General features: G+C 45.1%; 1 protein-coding gene across 8 annotated transcripts in view; it reads left to right on the top strand.

Moving 5' to 3' along the window:
* COL14A1 (collagen type XIV alpha 1 chain) overlaps positions 1-19,649 on the top strand; it is a 216,434-nt gene extending 196,785 nt beyond the window's left edge. For 3 of the 8 annotated variants that reach the window (XM_081504793.1, XM_081504792.1, XM_081504790.1), the window contains exons 46-49: positions 14,548-14,625; positions 17,051-17,206; positions 18,791-18,911; positions 19,275-19,649. In XM_081504793.1, coding sequence (XP_081360919.1) covers positions 14,548-14,625; positions 17,051-17,206; positions 18,791-18,870 — 314 coding nt within the window. In that variant the 3' untranslated portion in view covers positions 18,871-18,911; positions 19,275-19,649. Of the gene's footprint in view, positions 1-14,547; positions 14,626-17,050; positions 17,207-18,005 lie in introns of all 8 variants that reach the window. The other 5 variants (XM_081504789.1, XM_081504791.1, XM_081504788.1 and 2 more) reach the window with 2 other exon arrangements.
* The last annotated feature ends 2,997 nt before the right edge of the window (positions 19,650-22,646 follow it).

The raw sequence follows: 22,646 nt of genomic DNA, 5'->3' as shown, positions 1-22,646 counted from the left end.
GAGCACCTACATGTCAGCATTTTCTTTTCAAATGCCTTGCATGGAGACAGACATTAAACAAAAAAAATACATGAATAGCTCAATTTCACTTGTTATGTGTTATGAAAAAATATAGGCTGCTCTATTAGCATGGAAGAGGGGACTCTGACTTAGCCTATTAAATCAGTGATGTTTTAGCCAAGACCTGAAAATTTAGGGGTTTGCCATAACAATAAGAAAAGAGTCAGAAGACAGTATTCCAGGCAGAGATAGCAATAGCCTGTGCAAAGGTCCTGAGGTGAGAAAGGATTTGAAACCAGTAAAGTCCTGATTCTCAAGCCTAGCAAACATAATGTCTCCTAATTTATAACAAATAATTTGCAGCATTTCTGTTACTGTTCTAAACTGAAACTTATAGATAATAAATATAACATACCTTCACACATAGTTAAAAAAAATAAACCAGAGTGCCCTAGTGTGTAATATAAAGAAGTAAAAGGAGAGTAAATGATTGTCAAGAGATTTATCCCTACAGGCAAATTTCCAGCATAACTACACTGGGAACATAATGAAGAAGTCAAATGTATTTAAGAATTATTAAAATGCAACAACTCCAAGATGATGTGGTTGAGCTTCATCCGTTACTATGTCTCTGCATTTGTCTCTGTTGTGCTCACAGTGAAGGTCTACGAAGACAGCAAACACATCACTGGCACTATGCGAATAATGCCAGTTACCTCCTCCTACCTTTTCAGGCACACCTTGGCTCACAGGTCTTGATTTTCCATCGTGTCTTTTTTTCCTGCTACTTGCGGTCAGTGTCTTTCCCTCTGCCAGCACCTGACAAAAAGTTTATGGGAAATGACTGGGAGGCAAAGACTTGCCCCGCTGGCACTGATCGGTTTCTATAAATTTCACTGGCACTTTACATCTGCTCTGTGGGATCAATCTTTTGGATGTAAGTGCTCTAGTCATTCCAATATTATTACTGAGGACTAAAAATGTCAATATTGAAATGTTACCCTTAATCAAGAGAGAATATCACATGTTTGTCTAAAGACTAATACGAGGGTGGTTTCTCCTGTAAAAGCTTGATGCTGGGGTGGTTTCTTCTCCTGTGGCTCAGCAGTAAAGAATCTACCGGCCAGTGCAGGAGACACAGGAGATGTGGGTTAGATCCCTGAGTTGGGAAGATCCCCTGGAGGAGGGCATGGAAACCCACTCCAGTGTTCTTGCCTGGAGAATCCCATGGACAGAGGAGCCTGGCGGGCTGCAGTCCATGGGGTTGCAAAGAGTTGGACACGAGTGAAGCGACTGAGCATGCGTGCATTCAGAGTGATTTCTACCCTCTGTTGGCTCCTCAGATTAATTTGTTATTGTTCTTTGAGGATAAAATCCCTGAGTAACTTTTGAAGTCCAGAAGTGACTCTCTTGGAGCTTTCTCTGCCACAGAAGATCAAATCTCTAATGATTGAATGTAGAGAAAGACAAGATTTAAAGATCAGTTTTCATCAGTCAGATTCTGTGGTTAACTTGGAAAAAAGATGGACTTTGTTTCAGAAAATGAGCAGAGGGAGATGGGAGGAGGAGATGAAACACAGCTGATCTCCGCCAGCAGAGGCAGAGACGGTACCAGCCACCATGGCGGCCGTGAGTCAGGGCCACCGCCTTTCAGAGACACCGAAGTGGCTTTCAGGGCGAGAGATGACGTGCCCAAGCTAAAGCTGATGCTGGGTCCCCTACGCTCTGCCACAGTCCCCCGGGCATTCACAGTGCTGAAAGGTCTAGAGGAAAAAAGAGTCCCGGAGGAGTCAAAGCTGGGAGAGAGAAGCAGGTTCTTGCGTTCAGTATTCCTGTTGTTGAAAAGAGCTGTTGGCACAGAAGATGCGTTTGGCAGAAACCTTTGGTCACAGATTCAGAAATGAAGCACAGTAGTTGTGAGCCAGGAATGCCTCAATGGTAAGCATCTGTGAAACTTCTTAATGTCCCTTGTATCCTGGTTTATCCCTGGAAAAATTTTCTTTATGGGACAGACCAACGTGATGAAAGATAGAGGGCCGGTAGAGCTCTCATGATAATTTACTGGTTGATGCCTGAATATTCACGAGCCTTCCCTGTGATACAGTATTATGGTCGATACTCAGTTGCATGAGGCATCATCTTGTCATTGCTGGTAAAAACCTGCTGAAATATGTGTTTGCCTTCGCCCTCTCTGGTGTCTCCATCCCCTGCCTCTCATTTCCTGAGAGATGAATTCCAGAGAAATAGAACTTTCTCTTTTCTTACCCATTAGTTATCTAGTAAAGTCCAATTTGAATGTCCTTTGGAACAAGACCTTTCTCTGAAAATTTGATGGATTGTATTTTCCTAATGTTTAGTGACCTTAAGGCCTTGGCAATGAATGCTTCTTCTTTTTATCTTTGTACCATGTTTTACTTTGTAGGGTTTTTTTTTCTGTGTTACAAAGTAACCCCTTGCATTCATCATGGCTGCAGAGAGAAGCTCTCGGTCCTGATCTGTTACTGTGAACAATTACGACTTAGCAGCTTCAAACAGGGAAGCGTGTATAATCACGGATTGCACAGTCTGGGGTTCAGGACCGGCTTAGCTGGTGCTTCTGGCGCAGGGCCTCTGGTGTGTGCTCACTTGCTCAGCCGTGTCCGACTCTGCGACCCTGTGGACCGTAGCCCGCCGGGCTCCTCTGTCCGTGGGATTCTCCAGGCAAGAACACTGGGTGGGCTGCCGTGCCCTTGTCCACAGGATCTTCCCCATCCAAGGATTGAACCTGCGTCTCCTACGTCTCCTGCATTGGCAGGCGGGTTCTGCACCCCTCGCACCACCTGGGAAGGCCGGGTCTCTCATGGGGCTGCAGGTAAGGTGTCAGTCAGGGCGCGGTCGTCTGCAGGCTCCGCTAGGGCGGGCTGACCTGCTGCCAGCGCGGCTGGCTCACCCCGCCCAGGACGATGGCGGTCTCAGGCGCTCCCTGGCCACACTGCTTACACTGCCTGCGAAGGATGCATCTCCGTGGGGACGCGTGGGTGTTCGCACAGCTGCTTTCCTCAGAACTAGTGATCCCGGGGTGGGGGGGCGTCCAAGGTGACTGTACGGACGCAGAAGTCACAGTGTCGCTTTCCACATATCCTCTTCCTTAGCAGAGAGTCCCTAAGACATGCCCCCGCTCAAATAGAAAGAGACTAAGCTGTACCTTTTGAAGGGAGAAATAGTACAGAATTTGGGAATATGTGTTTAGTCACACTCCTCTGAATTAAACCAAGGTTTTCTGCCCTTGCAGTATAACCAGGTGATGCGTTCATCTGTAAGAGTCATTTCCAACCGTCTGACTTCTAGAACTCTTGTGAAGGGTTGGCTCATGCTATGTCTGCCTGTTTTCACCATTTAAAGGGTGTCTTTCTCTCCTACCTCTTTTAAATTATTCAAATTCCAGATGTAGCTTTTTAAAGGAAAATGCAAGATGTAGATTTAAACACCTTGAAAGAATAGCACCTATTGGAAAATTCTTTTTGTAGACTAACACTTTTTTCGGTATCTGTTTCTGGAATTAATTGTAGTTAGCATAAAACCAATTTCCAGTCGAACACAAAGAATTACTTTAAGAAGTCGTCGACAAGTTACAATTATCATTAAATTGTGTCCCCACCTTTGTACTATTGTAATATGACTGTTACAATAACAAAAAAAAAACCCTGTAACTGGTGTTTTGTCTTCTTTTTGCCATGAACGCTGATACAGTTGTTTCCTGTAGCTTAAATTTTTTTGAAATCCTTAATTGGAAGGTCCGTGCAGTAAGCTGTAGCAGATTCTTACACTGGATTTCAGTCCTTGTCTGGGTGATGGGTATTGTGCCAGAATACTGCCCAATGTTAATGCCCTCTCGGTAGGAGATTTTTGTGTAGCCCTGTGTCCTATTTCCCCACCAGCTGCCCTTCAAGTCGGTACCCTTTGTTCTAGCCAAAAGGAGCTGCTCAGGGCTCTCAGTATTAGTCAGCTTTCGCTGCGTAACGAACCAGAAAAATCTCGGTGACACACAGCAGTAGGCATTATCTCCCACCACATGTCTGTGGGAGACAGGGCAGCCCTGCCCTGCCAGGGTCCTGGCTGGAGGGGCAGGAACTCCAGAGTATGTTCTCCTTACGGCAATGACAGCCATAAATAGGCTAACCCACCCACCTATCATATTTCAAGTCTTTGTTCACATCATTGTCACTGATACTCCACTGATCAAAGCAAGTCATGTGGCCAAGCCTAAATCCCAGGGGTGGGCGAATGCGTGAATCCTCTGCGAGAAGATGGAAGCGCAATTCTCCTGTCGAGCCCCGGAGAAGCCAGGCCGCCGCTTCCGCCCGCCGCGTTCTTCATCCGCGCCTGTTCCTTTCTGCCCTCACTGCTGACTCCTGTGCTGCCCCGTCCTTTCAGCCTTTCGTGGGTTTTCACATGTTCTTCCAGCTCCCCAGAACTCTCTTTCTTCCTCTGGTTTATTCAGACTCAAACTTCGAAACTCGTCTCGACAGCCAGCTCTGCCAGACCACCGCTCCTCCCCAGGGCTGACTTTGCCTGCTGTGCCGGCCACACCTGCCTCATTCCCACTGAGCCGGACCAAGTCCTCTCCTTTGTGCTTCCTGGTCCCGGATGCCCGCCTGCATCCTAGCTGTCTCCTTTACAGTGTGATTCTCGACGTTCTTGTCTGTCTTCCCACCGGTCTCTGGTTTCCCTGAATGGGACTACGTCTTTCCTCTGTACACCTTCCCCAAGGAACCTGAACGAATATTTGACAAATGAATCAACGGCTGACCCCTACCTCATTACCATGTGAAATATATCATGTAGTACCCAAGTTGAATATATTTTCTTGAATTGTCTCTTATTGGTTTTACTTCTGCTATTTCACCAATGAGACTACATGCTCCCCACAAACCAAATTCAATGTCTATTTTCCTTTTATTCGTCATAATACCTGACATCCAGTGGTTATTCCATGACTCATAAGTGATTTATGGTGTCGATTACCACTTTCTTAGCTTTTTGGCTGCCATTCCTCATTCAACCCTAGAGTCATGATAAAAGCAGAAGCCCACGTTGTTCTGGTTCATCTGTCCAAGGACCTCCTGTCAGGAGCCAATCACTGCCAAGGTGACAGTGTCAGCATTCTCTTCAAGTCATCATCATATAATTTTAGCCAGAACAGCATGGTAAAATTTTTAAGTAGAAATTTTGGTTATACTGGATATATCTAATATGCATTTCCTATTGCATATAAAACAGAAAATGCATTGGGCATTTCAGTGCCCAAATTTGAGTGTGTAATTTAGATGTCTGTGGTCCAAGGTCAAAAGACCTTCTGCCTGTACTGCCTGTGTGTGTACACAGATACTGTAGAGAGGAGGGAGAGAGACTTTATTTTCTCTTCTTCATTTTTAATTGAGGGGTAATTACAGTGCTGTGTGGGTTTCTGCCAAACGTCAACATGGATCAGCCGTAGGTGCATGTCCCCCCTCCTGAGGCTCCCCCCACCTCCCGCCCCATCCCACCGGTCTAGGTTGTCACAGAGCCCAGCTTGAGTCCCTTGAGTCATACAGCAGACTCCCACGGGCTATCTACTTTATCTTTCATTTCTTTTTTTTATCATTGTTTTCCTTTTTTTCTTCTAATTTTATTGAGATTTAACTAGCATACACAACTATATAAGTTTAGCACAATGATTTGGCTTGCATACGTCAGGAAATAGTACCATGATAAGTTTAGTGAACATCCATTCTGTTGTACAGATACAAAATTAAAGAAATAGGAAAAAGTTTTGTTTTTCTTTCTGTGAAAATACTTTGAGGATTTACTCTTTTGATAATTTTCGTATATAATGCACAGCAGTATTAATGTTTTTATCATGTTGTACATTCCTTCTCTAGTACTTATGTATCTTACAACTGTAAGTTTGTACCTTTTGATGCCTTCACCTGATTTCCTTCCCCCCAACCCCTTTCTTTTAAATGTAGGAAGGTACTTTGGCATTTTCTAAATTTCTGGCCCTGAGCATAAGCAAGTGAAATGAAAGAATGACAAATTTTAGTTTATATGATAAAACTAAAGCTGTTTATATTAGCTATGATAAACCATTTTCAGAGAATTTTTTGACATGGCTTTTAAAGCAATAAACACATTATAATAAACAAGTGTAACAGAATGCATTTATGTAGTAGGTGAAAACATACAGAGAGGAGATGTAGTCATTAACCCTCTCCATTTTCATTGGTTCTAATTTAACTTTGACATTAAATTACTATGTGTATGTGTGTTGGTGGCTCAGTTTTGTCCAATTCTTTGTGACCCCGTGGACTGTAGCCCTCCAGGCTCCTCTCTCCATGGGGATTGTCCAGGCAAGAATCCTAGAGTGGGTTGTCATTTCCTTCTCCAGGGGATCTTCCCCACCCAGGGATCAAACCCGGGTCTCCTGCATTGCAGGTGGATTCTTTACCACCTGAGCCAGCAGGGAAGCCCTTTTATATATATGTGTGTGTGTGTGTGTGTATATGTGTGTGTGTGTCTGTGTCTGTCTGTCTGTGTGTCTGTGTATAGCAGAGTAATTTGACTTTTCTGAACTTTTTGCTAGGTTGGGAAAACATGATGTGGATCGCAAATATACGATGTATTTATCTCAATAGTGACTCGTCCTGTTTATTAGTAAGGGCTGTTGGCTGTAACATGTTTTGTTTTAAAGTCTGTGAGACCCGGGCCTTGCCCAGCACCCTGACACAACTCCGTTCCTTTCCAAGAGTGGAGAGCATCACGTCACTTTTCGGTTCTGTGAGGATGAAGACCAGACCAAGCTCTAACTTAAATATTTATTTAAATATCACAGGCTGACTGAATGTTCATGCTGAGCCTATAATACCCACTTTTTAAACTGTAGCAATTGGCTCATTTTTCTGCTAAGTGTGAATCATTTATAATTTTTCCAACCGTCAATGCTAGACATGATATGATGACGTTTGAAGAAGAGCAGTCCAAACTTTGGAGCTGAAAGTGATAGACTGGCGTTTAGTCTGACACTCCTGTTAGGTCCCCGTAGGTCATAACACCAGTGACACAGCCGAGTGGACAGAGCCCAGGCTTCCTGCTGTGTAACCCCTGCCCCTTTCTGCCCTGCGGCTGCAAACAGCGAGATGCAGTTGGGTCGCTGATGAGCTGGGGGCCTCATCATCCTCTGTCCCCCTCACCCCTTCTCCCTCCTGTAGCTGCACTTCTTTCTGTTTCCAGGCTCCCTGGAGCTCTGCTCCTGGCCGGGTTCAAGCAGCGGGAGCCGTGGAGGAGGACTGGCAGGTCTGCCGAGGAGAGAAGTCAGGCTGTTCCCCCCTCACCCCACCCGGCCTCCTCAGCCACTCCAGCTGTGCCTAAGCCCCCTGTGGCTCCTGTGTCCACTGGACCACTGTCTCTCTCTTTCCAGATCCTTCCAGAAGGCCCAGGCACTGGGCTCCGGGCACACCAGGCACACCATCCCTTCTTGTCCCTGCATGCTTGGCAGTCATAGTTGCTTCCTGCTGCTGCTGGGGTGTAGGTTGCCTCATCATCTCTATTTGGCTTCTCAGCCCTTCTCTCACCCATATAACCAAATCTGTGCCAAATTCCCTCTTCCTGAAAGATCTAGAATGATCCCTGGCTGGACCCTGAATTATGGGGGCGTACTACATGGCCAGTTGTTTAAGGGGAAAGGCTGTAGAGATATGGACTATTAGCAATGGTTTGCAAAGATTGTTTACATTTAAAACCAATTTGAGGACTTCCCTGGAGATCCAGAGGTTAAGATTCTGTGCTTCTGCTGCATGGGGCACAGGTTTGATCCCTAGTCAGGGAACGAAGATCCCACAAACCTTGCCTCGCAGCTCAAAAACAAGAGAAACAAAAATATTTATTTTCTAGTCTTGGCCAGTGAAGCACAAAGCTTGGAGCTGTACATGCTGATACTAACCCTACAGCCCAAACGTGCAAAAGTAGCAGAGCCTGGAAAAGGACATAAGACACTTGTTGGATTGAGTCCAATTAATCTGCCATCTTGTAATGAGGTATTTGTTCCAGTACCTTGTACCTAGCAGGCATTCAAGCATACATTGAATGAAAAATGAACTCTACTTGGAATGTATTGCCAGCCATTTCCCAGGCAACAGACAATATAATAACACAGCTGAAGCCTTGTCTCACATTTTCTATGGCTTCTTGGTAGAATTACAATGAAAGCACTACCCAGGCCTTGCATCTCTGCCTGGGCATAAATTCTGAGAGTTGCTCAGAATAGCTGGAATAAAGAGGGAATGAATGACTGCTCCATGGAGTGCCTTGAGACTCCAGCCTGAGTACTTGCTGCGCTCAGGGCACCACAGAAATGAGTAAACTCTCCCCACTCCGAGGTCAACAGGCCAAAGAAAACAGGAAACGGATAACCAAAGGCCAGACCCTGGGCAAGTCATCAGTGTGGATAAGGTACATCTTCTGAAAGTCAACCCCAGGTCTCGCTCAGAGCAGAAGGCAAGTGTGCAAACCAAGGGAAATAAGCTGAGGAAATGTGATAACCACAGGACTGATTTCTGAGTGGGAAGCTGGAGAAAGCGTGTGGCTTGGTTGGACAGGCAGCTCAGGGAGCTGTGACGGCAGCGAGCGAGACAGATGCAGCCTCAAAATCCAGCTTAGGGTAGAGCGGCGGGGAATGCTGTAGTTAGTTCTGCATATAGGCTTCGGCATCAACTTGCCTGTGTTCAAACTGCAGCTCTTACTAGCTAAAGGCAAGTCTCTTAACCTGTCTGAATCACAGCCCACTTTTAGGGTTAAGAGTAGTACCCGCCATCGTGGTTCCTGTGAAGACAAGGTGAGTTTAAACATGTAAAACATTTAGATTCAGAACCTGGGGAGGCCGTGTATCGGCACAGGTGGTCAGAGTCCACACAGACTGTGCTTCATTCACCCGTCCCTTTGTTTGACAGATACTTCCTGAGTGCCTGCTGTGTGTCTGGTACCAGGAATACAATGATGAACTAAAACAAGCAGGTCTCTGCCTTCATACATCCATAAAGGAGATCCTGGAGGGACCTCCCTGCTGATCCAGTGGCTAAGACTCTGCTCCCAGAGAAGGGGGCCCAGGTTCCATCCTCGGTCAGGGAACCGGATCCCACCTGCCACAACCAAACCTGGTGCAGGCAAATAAATGCGTATTCTTTAGCAAAGAAAATATTGGAGAGTTGGTCTTAGGTTAGTGGTGAGGGAGACTCAGGTAACCCTAATGTGGTTTCTAATGAGATTTTTAAAAAATGTTATTTAATTGGCTCATTTGGCTGTATCGCGTCTGAGTTGCGGCTTGTGGGATCTAGTTCTCTGATATCGAATCAGATATCAAACTCGGGCCTCCTGCATCGGGAGCATGGGGTCTTAACCACTGGCCCGCCAGGGAGATCCCCCAATGAGACTCTTAAAGAAAGAATATGACAAACATGCCCCACCAGGGAGGGATGTCGATGGTGATGGAAGCCAGGCAAGCGCAGGGGAGGGGTGTGTGGGAGCCTCTCTACTTTCTGTGCACTATTGCCGTGAGCCTGACGGCGCTAAAAGAGTAAAGTCTGCTTTTAAAGTTTTTAAGTTTTTTTTTAAGTTTTAAAGATTTTCTGTTAAAAAGAAATAAGAGAATAAGATCTTAAAATGTTTAATGAGAGCAAGATCTAAGAGAGTAGATCATAAAAATTCTCATGAAAAAAAGGAAAAAAGGAAGAATGAACAAATAATAGAAAAGATTCTATTCTAAATATTTTTGGTAACTCCGCAGAAAACTATGGATATTTTAATCTTAGCTTAAGTCATATTTTTGGAAAGTTAGGTCTTCATTTCTATCAGCTATGCTCATTTTTTAAAAAAATGACAGAAACTCAAATTTAATTGGACTCCATGATATTCATCTCTACGTGATGCTAGTAGCTGATACGGCCACATAAGGAACTTGTTAGGAAAAAACAGTTTTCACAAAAGCCACACATGTGAAAGTAAAAGCGGGCTTCCAGCCTAAGAAATTTTGTTTGTTGATCCTTCAAAGGTCATGCCTGCTTTTAACCATCAGCTGCGTGATGTGTAGACATTCAGTCACTCCGTTCGTCTTCCAGCATTTACTGGGCCACCTACTATGTGAGAGCTTGGGTCTGACAGTAGAGCAATAAACACGGCACGACCCCGGCAGTCAGCAGGCTCCTGCTTCCAGGCCGGATGAACGTAAAAACAAGCAATGCGGTGGAATCAGTGCCACGGGAGGTGCAGATAATATGGAAGCAAATCATGCATTCATTTGTTCGTTCAGTAAATGTCTGTTGGTTATATGCTCTTTGGAAGGCACCGTGAATCGTGAAGCGTTCCATGTTTACAGGGCTTCCCTGCTGGCTCAGTTGGTAAAGAATCTGTCTGCGATGCAGAAGACCCGGGTTCGATCCCTGGGTCAGGAGGATCCCCTGGAGAAGGAAATGACAACCCGCCCCAGTATTCTTGCCCGGGAGATCCCATGGACAGTCTGTGGGGTCGCAAAGAGACATGACGTAGCAACTAAATCACCATCACCTAGAAATGTTGGGGATGTTCAGTTCAGTTCAGTCACTCAGTTGTGTCCAACTCTTTGCAACACCATGAATTGCAGCACGCCAGGCCTCCCTGTCCATCACCAACTCCCGGAGTCCACCCAAACCCATACCCATCGAGTTGGTGATGCCATCCAGCCATCTCATCCTCTGTCGTCCCCTTCTCCTCCTGCCCCAAATCTCTCCCAGCATTAGAGTCTTTTCCAAAGAGTCAACTCTTCACATCAGGTGGCCAAAGTATTGGAGTTTCAGCTTCAACATCAGTCCTTCCAATGAACACCCAGGACTGATCTCCTTTAGGATGGACTGGTTGGATCTCCTTGCAATTCAAGGGACTCTCAAGAGTCTGCTCCAACACCACAGTTCAAAAGCATCAATTCTTTGGCACTCAGCTTTCTTCACTGTCCAACTCTCACATCCATACATGACTACTGAAAAAACCATAGCCTTGACTCGACGGACCTTTGTTGGCAAAGTAATGTCTCTGCTTTTCAATATGCTGTCTAGGTGGGTCATAACTTTCCTTCCAGGGAGTAAGCGTCTTTTAATTTCATGGCTGCAGTCACCATCTGCAGTGATTTTGGAGCCCAGAGAAATAAAGCCTGACACTGTTTCCACTGTTTCCCCATCTATTTGCCGTGAAGTGATGGGACCAGATGCCATGATCTTAGTTTTCTGAATGTTGACCTTTAAGCCAATTTTTTCACTCTCCTCTTTCACTTTGGGGATGTCGCCATGAATGAAATAGATAATCCTTGCCCTTTGGATTTGTTGTGCTTCTGCCTGTTACGGGTGTAGAGAAGGTTTGAGTTGAGTCTTGAGGAATGAGAAGTATTTGTGGAGACAGCCAAGGTAGGAAGGGTATTTTGGGGGGGAGTGAGCTGTGGCCTCAGGAGTCCCCATGTCTTCGTGGACAGGGTGCTGGCACTGAGCTCTGGAGACCCCTCTTGGCACCACATGGCCCCACCTTGGACCCTCACCAGAGGGAGGTGTGAGGGAACCCTTATCACTCAGTCTACAGACTGCAGTGCTGCCCCAGGAACATTTACTGGCTGGCATTTTGGAACACTTGATTTCCTTTCTTTTAATTACAGCCTACAAAGCTTATCCAAAGACGCTCAGGGACTTCCCTGGTGGCCAGTGGTTGAGACTTCACATTCTAAGGCAGGGGGTGCACGTTTGATCCCTGCTTGGGGGGTTAAGATCCCACGTGCCTCATGGCCAAAAAGACAAAACATAAAACAGAAACGATACTTAACAAATTTGATAAAGACTTTGAAAATGATCCACATCAGAAAAACTCCTTTCAAAAAAAATATTTCCCGTTCTCTTTTTAGAGATCTGAGGTCTCTGAACTTAGCCTTCAATCTCAGTCCTCACTTAGCTACTTAAATAATGATGTTTAACATGGTTTTCTCATTCCAAAAAAAAAGGTTTATAACAAAGTTCAGCTTCATGAGTATTCCTGCAGTCTGAGAAACACCAGTGAAGACATAGGCAAATATTAACATATAATATATTATCCTATACGTAGTTGGAACATTTCATAACTTCAAGGATAATGAAATCTAAAATTCTCTGTTAATATATAACTATATCTTTACAGTTTTCTTTCTTTCTTTGTTTTCTTTTAAGGCATCTGGTGGTTTAGTTACTGAGTCATGTCCGACTCTTGTGAGTCCATGGACTGTAGCCCTCCAGGCTCTTGTGTCCATGGGATTTCCCAGGCAAGGATACTGGAGTGGGTTGCCATTTCCTTCTCCAGGGGATCTTCCTGACCCAGGGATCGAACCCAGGTCTCCTGCACTGCAGGCAGAATCTTTACCAGCTGAGCCACCAGGGAGGCCCTAAGGCATCTTGAGGGGCTGGAACATTCTTGTGAGGATTCTCCTCCTGCTTTGAGCTGTATTGCGGACAATATCAAATGCCCCTTGTTTCTCTCTACGCAGGCAGAAAATTAGAACAACCAGACTCTACCCCCCAGTGGCCCCCACCTTCTGCCTTCTTTGTGGCTAAGCAAAGGATCAGTCAGGAAGCTGCTGTCGGGGGGTTCTTTGCGGGGACTCTTTCCTGAATGTCCTCTTCAGCCAAATCTCCTACGTCTTCCTCTTATGAGGGCCCTGAGGAGCCGTCTCCTTGGCGTTGATGCGTGGGTACCGTGAGCTCTCGGGAGGCCTGAGTCACCGCGCTGTTAGTCATGCAGCCTGCCATCAGTCACCGGTGACCCTTCTCGTGTTCTCATTCTGTAACAGTGAGTGGTTCCCTGGGGGGAAAGCGGCTCCAATTCTCACAGAAGAAGGGGCGGTTTCTGATGAGTCCCTGACGCGTGTTAGGACACAACTGTCAGGCGAGGGCTCATCTACCTCTAATTAAAAGTAGTGCCCGCTCCAGCTGGTACCCAGTTAGCCGAGCTGGCAGCCACTAAGAACAACCAGTAGACTCATCAGGATGGTTTTCTGAACAACTGAATTTAACAATGGAGCATTAAGTGTTGATTCATGTAAGTTATGTGCTTTTTCAACTCAGGTGTGACTGTAGTTTTACTTTTGTCAGTTCCTAGAAGGGTTGGGCTCGGAGCAGGAGGTCAGTGCTCCGCGGTCAGCGCCCCGCCCTCTCCTTGCAGCACTGGTCTTTGCTGAGCTCAGAAAGGGCCTCCAAGGCCGCGTGCAGCACGCACGCGTGTTAGGGCAGCCTCCCTGCGGGTGGAGCAGTCCTGAGGACTGATAACAAGGAACTTTTCTAAAAGGTGACACGTATACCTTGACCCCAGAAAGTGGTCACCAGGAGCACAGCAGACATCAAAGGACAATCTTTACCTGTGCAGTGTAGAAAAAGCTGCTATTCCCAGAGCAAACACTACATCAATACCTTTCTTTCTGGAAGTTACAAACCAAGATGTCAAGAGTGATTATTTTCTAGGATTGGAGTCCTTGCTTTTTGGGTCTTCTAATTTGTCTACATGAATACACATTGCACTTAGAAGGGAAAAAAAGTTATCTGTGATTTTAAATACTTTAGAGCAGTCACATGCCGACTGCCTCTCAATTTGATTGTTTTCTTTTATGCATGTTCCCTCCTCGGCTTTCCTGACTCACACATAATTTCTTTGCAATTGCTCCACATCCTATTATTCAAAGTATTGTTATATGTATGAAAACGGACACTAAAGACCTTCTGTGCCGTGAACCACGGCAGCCCGGACCCGCGTCTGCCGCAGCCGTCCGTGCCGAGCTGGGCCTCAGTGTGGCTTTGACACCTGTCCAGCAGTCTTGCGTTCGGACTTGTTGGGACGATGAGGTGTCAGAGCGTATGTTTCTTTGTTTTTCTGCCTATGAAAATGTATAGTTTGTTAATAGCATCGTAAATTTTTTGGAAGAAGAGGTTTGTTCAGTGGAAAAGAAACATGAATAGGTTTAGATTTTTATGGAGCTGAATCAGCCAAATCAAACACAGGCTTTCCCTGAAGCTTCCAAGTTTTTAATGGAAACTCAGGCTCTTTAGAGCTTTGCTGCCTAATTATAATTCATGCCTTTTGCAGATACATTACAGCGTGGACCAAAAGGAAAATGTTAGACATGTCCACTTGTTATTTCTATTGTGCTCCTTGTGGAGTGCCAGCTGCATCCATCCGATGGCCTGTGTGTGCAAAACGCCGGCCAGATCCCCGCGGGCTGGGCTACCTCAGTGGAGGGGAGATGATAAACTTGCAGTGTTACAAGCACAGACAACACACTCAGATACAGAGCCAGCCTTCTGTATGTGGTTGTACAAAAGGCACCCGTGTCAGGATTCAATTTAAAAAGTCCTGTGGTAATCATAACCCCAAATCAACCCTCATCATTGTCCTCATCAGAGAGATCCTTGTGAAACCCAGGAAAAACAGAACCACCCAGATTTCATTTAAGGAGAATTTTCTTTTCTTTCCCTTTTTTTTTTTTTAAAAAAAAAAAAAAACTAGGTTTAACTGGCGTGAAGGGAGAGAAAGGAAATCCGGGCGTTGGAACTCAAGGTCCAAGAGGTCCCCCTGGGCCGGCAGGTAACTCTTCCTACTCAACAGCAAACTTCAGGGTGCAAACCCCAAGTCTTCATATTCCCTTGACATTCCAGGTGAGGCAGATGGCCATATTACATCCATGTGGCTGACTGGAGTGGCCATGTTATCATATTACATCCCTGTGGCCAACTGGAGTGGCCATGCTTCCATATTACATCCCTGTGGCCGACTGGAGCGGCCATGCTTCCATATTACATCCCTGTGGCCAACTGGAGCGGCCATGTTTGCATATTACATCCCTGTGGCCGACTGGAGTGGCCGTGCTTCCATATTACATCCCTGTGGCTGACTGGAGTGGCCATGTTTCCATATTACATCTATGTTGGCCGACTGGAGTGGCCATGTTTCCATATTACATCTATGTTGGCCGACTGGAGCGGCCATATTTCCATATTACATCCCTGTGGCCGACTGGAGTGGCCATGCTTCCATATTACATCCCTGTGGCCAACTGGAGCGGCCATGTTTGCATATTACATCCCTGTGGCCGACTGGAGTGGCCGTGCTTCCATATTACATCCCTGTGGCTGACTGGAGTGGCCATGTTTCCATATTACATCTATGTTGGCCGACTGGAGTGGCCATGTTTCCATAGTACATCTATGTTGGTCGACTGGAGCGGCCATATTTCCATATTATATCTATGTTGGCCAACTGGAGCGGCCATGCTTCCATATTACATCCCCGTGGCCAACTGGAGTGGCCATGCTTCCATATTGCATCCCTGTGGCCGACTGGAGTGGCCATGTTTCCATATTACATCTATGTTGGCCGACTGGAGCGGCCATGTTTCCATATTACATCCCTGTGGCCAACTGGAGTGGCCATGGTTCCATATTACATCCCTGTGGCCGACTGGAGCGGCCATGTTTCCCATTCCTTTCACTGGAAGGCCAGTGTGTTAGTAACGAGTCTCCCATACACCAGTCCCCAGAGGTACAGCATGTTCTAGGATCTTATTGTTTGCAGGGTCAGGCTGGGGCTAGGCTATGCTGCACTAATGAATCAATCCCCAGTGCTTCGTGGACTGACACTTATCCAAAGTTTGATGTGGGTAGGCTGACTTTCCCCTCATTTTAGAGCAAAGGGCCTTGAGGAGAAAGATCAGCTTCCTGAATGGAGGATGACAGATGGCCTTTCTGGTTATATTCCACTGTCTGGGACTAGCCACAAGCCCCAGCTGAACTGCATGGGAGGCTCAAAATCTAGGGGACACATGGTTGTCTGATGAGCACTCACAGTTTCTGCCACCATGGTCATCTCACTTCATGGGGTTTGTGCAAGTTTTGGGTTTTGTGATTTTACTATATGATTTTAGCTTGGTCTGCAGATGACCATACTTGTTTATTAGAATTGTAAGTTTTCAATCCTACTGATATTTACAATCCCAGTCTTAAGCATATTGAATCTAATGACTTACTGGTTTTTCTTGTTTTTCTTGCCAACCTATTGATGATTTTGGAAAATACTTTTTGTAGGAGAGATTCCTAATGCAATAGGTCTGCTTTGAGTATAGATACTCCTGTTATTAGAGATTGTATGAGGAACTGATCTAGATCATGCCTTATACAGGATGAATGCTTGGTGAATGTTAATTGAATGGAACTGAATTCACCAGAGATTTGCAACACTTTTAAAATACAGGGTGATACGTGTTCCTGATTTTCATTTTGGTTCTAGTCGAAGGGATTCATTTCTAGTTGAAAAAGACCTTTGAAACACTGTTGAAATCCAGGTCTAGAGCAAAACAAACACATGAGTTGGAAAAATTTCAGTCTGACATACTTCTTGAATTCACAAAAATTTTAACTGCCCTCTCACTTTCATTCAGTGCTAAGTTCTCAATTGACACAAGCTAGCCTGAAGAAATTTGGGGTTCATATATTGGGTCCAATTTCAGAATTTTCATTTTTCTACTGCAGTATAATTTCTTTCAAACTTAGAATGATTTGTTTTAATCATATGGGGCCATAACCCAGTAGGGGTTACCAGGTTGAGGTCAGGTGTTCCTGTGTGTGGAAGCGTGTGGTGTGTGCACGTGTCCTCACACCGGATCCGTAAGGAGCCTGCATTGGGAAACAGAGGCTCCGTAAAGAACACGAGGTTGGTGGTGGGCTGCTCTTTTCCCTTAATATCAAGAGGTGATGAAAAAGAATGCATTTTGCTTTCCAGTTTCCTGAGCTGATTGAAAGCATTGACCTCCAGAGAAGGTGTGATTGCAGTGTGATCCTCTGTCCAGGAAATCTAGTTCAGGAATAGAACTCATTGAGTAGAAAGAGGCAGATCACCCTAGTTGTCAAAACATGTAAGATGGCTTCTTGTAAGAGTTAGTTTACTTCTTGGTGGTCTGAAACCTCACCCTGTGATGATAAGAGACCAACTGTTTCCATTGGTCGACACTCCTTAGGGCCTTCTGGGGAGAGTCGACCAGGAAGCCCTGGGCCCCCCGGTTCTCCTGGACCAAGGGGTCCACCAGGTCACCTGGGGGTCCCTGGACCACAGGGTCCTTCCGGCCAGCCTGGATACTGTGACCCTTCTTCGTGTTCTGCCTACGGCGTGGGAGGTAAGTGTCAGCCCTTCGTGGGCTTTGAGCAAATCTTACTATCTTAGTACCATAATGGTGGGGGGGGGGGAACCTCTGAAAAGCAGACCTGTTTTGAGCAGGAAGCAGAGCTGGAATTGCTCACTACCTTTTAAATTATCCAGAGGCCTCTTCTGTGAAGTGCAAATTAATATAGAGGTTACATCATAAGGGGAAATTTAAAATAATGCCACATCTAAGTCTTCCTTGCTTCCAGATGGCCTCTGACCTCATATTTGATCCTTGAGGGACATATCTGAAAATTCTTTGGGGCCTCTCCTTCTGTGTTACTTCTGTGGTATGGCCATGATGTCCTATTAAATTTTGCTCTTGTTTTGGGGACACCTCAAACTTAGTGTCCAACTTTCCCCATAATTAGGAGAGACCTGGAGATTCCATTGGGTGACATCCTTCCCACCACATGCATTTTAAATGGCTTGGGATTATTTTAAGAAACAAAAGTGGCCACACTGTCCTTGCCTCTTATTAACTACTGGACTGAGATCCTGAAAAAATTACGCTTCCTAAAAGCATCCGTGGTCTACATGCTAGAGGGTTGTATAACGGGACATTTTCTAACATAGTCATTCTTGGAAGCATCGAAAGAGGTTCAGAGATTGTTTTGGGGCAATAAACTTATTAGCCCATGAATTTAAATTTTCTGCTTTAGAAGAAGTTGAACCTTATTTCCCAGAGGGACTGGTCAGAGTTTTGCTGATGTGTTTTTCTCTGTTCATCTCTTCCCTCCCCATTCTCTCAAACTTCCCTGTCTCTTATTAAGATCTGATCCCTTACAATGATTACCAGCACTGACGTGGAACTCTTCCACTCTGATTCCATTGGCCTGGGCAATTGGCTGCAGACACAGAACTGTCCTGTTGACCACGACCACCCAGCCCTGCCCCTGACCGTGGGCACTCCTCTCCCCTGCCCACCTGCTTTCTCACCTGCCCACCTCACCTGCCCTCCCTGCACCAAACAGTTCACCATGATAAGACTGGAACTGAACCGAGTCACACGTCAGTTGTCATAAAAACCAACTGCTCCATATCAGCCTGGGTGAAGGTGTGAGTTTGGCTGCCAAGAGTTATCCCAAACTTCCCCAGGTGGAGCCCAGGTGCCTTCTCCTCTTCCCATCTCACACACACATCGCTGGGCGTCTTTCTTCCTGATCCCCCTGCTGTCTGTTTCTCCTCTGATCACTCCCCTCTGCCTCCTGTCCCCTGGTGTTGGACTTCTAACATGAGGTTGGTTTTTAAAATTTATTTTTCTTTTGTCACTCTGCTGATATTCGGGTTTTCTTTTGTAAATAAAACACGTCATATTTAAGCAGTTTGGCTAACCATTTCTGTGGTGTACCTGGCCCTTCTTTTACTAACCATCTGAAACCTCCTGGAAAAGGTGCGCACAGCCTGGTGGATAAAGGGCACTCTCACTTTCTACCCAAGCAGGATATCTCTGTACTTTAGAGACCAAACCTATGCCTCTGCGGATCCAAAGGAGGGGAGGACATCAATTTGTGGCTCCTGGGTTCTGTCAAGCCCCCACCCAACTCTCCCCCTCTAGCTCCCCATCCTGACCAGCCAGAGTTCACCCCTGTCCAGGATGAGCTGGAGGCCATGGAGCTGTGGGGCTCTGGGATCTGACAGTCTCTCAGCGGAGCTCGGAGGACCGACCGCAAAAGCTCGTAAGGCGACTGACCCGGGAGGGACGTCAGCATGTGGTTTGTATGCTTCCTTTGGGGGCTTGTTCCATCAGCCTGTGTCTCCTGATTGGACACCGTTAGTATTATTGTTATATTAACAGGAAAGTGTATTAAAAAGAAACTCCTTAATCCGTACACCACAGGCCTGATTTCTGCTTGTTGTTTTAATGGTGTCCTCAGAGAAAGATCGGCCCTAATGCTGAATTCTGGAATCCTTTCTGCATCGGGTGATCGCGAGTCCTAAAATGCAACAAGACAGAAATGACTGTATTTGAGGGAGACGGGGCCCCAGAACAGGAATTCAAAGGGATTCAAAGATGATTCATTTATCCTTATCCCCTCTAGGAATGACCTTGGTGAAAAGAAAAAAAGGGACATGATTGGAGAAACTACCTCTTGCTTAATTAATTGATCTAACTCTGAGATCGCTTGGTCACTAGCTTCACTGGTATCCAAGAATATGTGTTAGAACATAGCCTTTCTGAATTTGGCAACTGTAAAACTAGATTCAGTTCTCTTCAGTGGCTTTTGACATGTAACCTAATGACTTCCCACTGACTCTGATACAAAGACTTCCAATTTTGATAAAAATTGATCCAGCAGTATGTTCCAGAGCTTGCCCTCCTTAACCACATAGATTACTTTGTACATGCAGATATGTTTTTACAAACCTATTTCCAACCTTTTTTTAATAAGCAAATAAAATTTTAAAACAATGTATATATGTTGCTTCTTTTTATTCCATTTCTATATATCACCTTAAACTTGTATAGTCTTGGCTGAGGTTTAACCAGAAAAATGATGGCTCTTTCCTTTAGACATGTATTCAAGCTTCCATTCATTCAGAGTGTGGTAGGGCGCTTAACAGAAAAACAGCAATTGTCTTGAGCCTCAGTGACTGGCAGAATTCTGTTATTCATTTATACCCCACCAGACAGCAATGACTGTGAAAATGTAAGACTGACGCTAAATAAATATTTGCCTGAAGAACTTATCTTTTGGGCTTAAGGAAAACCTTTAAAACTCTAGGAAACAAAGAAGAAATGAGGTTGAATCTAATAGATTCTAATTCTGAACTATAATTTGCCTTTTGCTCATAAAGGAAAACACTTGTTGTTGTTTACTTGCTAACTCTTTATGACCCCATGGACTGTAGCCTGCCAGGCTCCTCTGTCTGTGGGATCTCCAGGCAAGAATCCTGGAGTGGGTTTGCTATTTCCTTTTCCAGGGGATCTTCCCAGACCAGGGATCGAACCCAGGTCTCCTGCGTTAGCAGGTGGATTCTTAACCACTTAGCCACCAGGGAAACCCATGCTTGAAAAAGATTTGGGTTCCATTCATTGTTTGTTGAAAATAGAAATTTGAAAGAGAACCATAAACTGACTGTATATTCCTTTTTCTCTGTAGCGTCTAGTAACAGGTAATTGCCAAAAGTTGGGACAGGGTGTTTTATCACCAGAAGCTGTATTCTTCCTGAATCAGCTGTGTCTCTTGGACTTCTCTGAAGTTCACACAGCTTGGTTTAAGACCTTTTCATCTAAAATATTCAAACAAAAAGCTCTACATGTTCCTTTGGGGATCCAAGTAATTTTTTTTTTTTTGGTACCTGTGCAAGAAGTGAAAGCAGATAGTGAGCAGATGACCAGCAGTGGTTTCCTGTTAGTTATGGCACATGCTTCCACACATAGAAAGCAGGGCTATGAGAAGGAAAGTTTGCACAAGATGAGATGACCCAGAATCACCTGAGAGAACTCTTAAATGAGTGGGTGTGTTATCCGTCACTTCATTCCTTTGTATCTCAGATTGCGTGGTCTTAAACAAGTGAGTAGAGAGAAGGATATTCTATGTGCTGTGATGTTTGGCCCTTAGAAATGCATGGACTACTGTGTCACTCAGAAGACACTCAAAGTTTGATATAAACGGTGAAGGATCAACCACTAGAGGTTCTAGTCCATTCATATCATTCTTGAATTGTGCAAATAAACTTGGCTTTGATTTTACTTGGTGATCTAAATTTGTTTATTTAAGTTATGGGAACATTTCATTAGTTTGGAATTTGTCATCAGTTGGACCCTGTTCATGAGATTTTTATTGAGTGAAATGTTCATAATAAAAGGTATAATTCAAGTTCAAGATTTTTATGTTTACAATACTTTGCCTTGTAATAAAAGCTGATTCTGAAGTGCATTTTTATTGACTTACCTATTTTGGCAGGAATATACTGATATATTAACTTATACTTTATATCATTTCTGAAAGTGATCGTTTCATAAAAGGACATTACTCTTCAGAATTTTAATCACTTTGGTTAGAAACTTTTGATTTCTAGAATTACAGACTTGGGACAGAGTGATTGAAGAGTTCAGTTTAGGAGATAATTGTGTGTGAATCGAAGCTAGGAGAGCAATCTGTGTGTGTGTGTGAGAGAGAGAGAGAGAGAGCTCTCAGTCATGTCCGACTCTTTGTGACCCTATAAACTGTAGCCCGCCAGGCTCCTCTGTCCATGGAATTTTCCAGGCAAGGATCCTGGAGTGAGTTCCCATGTCCTCCTTCAGGGAAACTCCCCAAACCAGGGATTGAACCACCGTCTCACCCGGGAAGCCCCCAGTTAGTTATTCAATAATGACATTTAATTTCCAAGTTCCCTCAACTGTCTCAAAGAAGTACTATAGTCACACTCACTCCTTGAAATCAAACCAGGCTCCTCTTCCTGTGTGAGGCCTTCCCTGAACCCCACCACCCCCACCTGGACAACCTCCACGACCATGGTCCTGCCAGCCCTCCTGTTCTGGTCTGTTTGTTAGCCTCTGTGCTCCCATCGCACTTGCGTGCACTCTTTGGGAGGTGTGGGCTGCCTACACCGCTGTCTCTGCACTGGACAGCTGTGCAGAGAGTCTCTGTGGAGTCATCTCATGCTAGCGCAGTGGGCTTTGTAATCGGAGTCAAACCCTGCACTCCCGTCTACAGTGGGAAGAGTGGCTTTGCTGTCACTATAAGCCGGAACATTTGGGAGACAGCAGTGACGCCCAGGAATGAGGGATCAGTTCCTTAGAAGCTTGCAAATCAGATCTATTAAGTATTTTGGAATGTGAGGAAGAGGTATTTAAACAGAAATAGTCACAGATGTAGAAAAGAAACACATGGTTCCCCAGGGGGAATACTAGGGAGAGGGGTAAGTTGGGAGGTTGGGCTGACATATACATGCTACTATATACAAAGCAGGGAACTGACAAGGACCTGCTGTGCAGCGCAGGGGGCCCGACCCAGTATTCCGTAGTGACCTGTATGGGGAGTGAATCCAAAACAGAAGTGTGGTTACATGTAGATGTATAGCTGGACCACTTTGCTGCACACCTGAAACTACAACATTGTGAGTCAAGTATATTCCAATAAAAATTAGAACCAGAGAGTCACACACTTTGTGCGTTTTAAGTGACTTTAGGGAAGTCGTCCATCTTCAAATTTTAGAAATGTGCACCACTAATAAGTGCTTGTAATAAGTAAATCAATCTTGTGTTTCTATAAATGCATTCATGTGTTCATGTATTTCTCCATCTCTTTGGGCATCAAACTTTTAATTAGTGTCTGCCATGGGTTCAGAATTCCAAGGACAGAAGAGCCTGGTGGCCTACAGTCCATGGGGTTGGAAAGAATCAGACATGACTGAGTGACCTTCACTTCACTGGGGCTTCAGCCATGTATTAAGTGGAGGGGGAG

This window comes from Giraffa tippelskirchi, chromosome 6, assembly GCF_054371585.1.
Source record: "Giraffa tippelskirchi isolate mGirTip1 chromosome 6, T2T-mGirTip1v1.2.pri, whole genome shotgun sequence".
In the NCBI taxonomy this organism is placed as follows: domain Eukaryota; kingdom Metazoa; phylum Chordata; class Mammalia; order Artiodactyla; family Giraffidae; genus Giraffa; species Giraffa tippelskirchi.
Note: the sequence above shows the minus strand (reverse complement) of the source record. Positions and strands in the feature narration are given on the sequence as shown.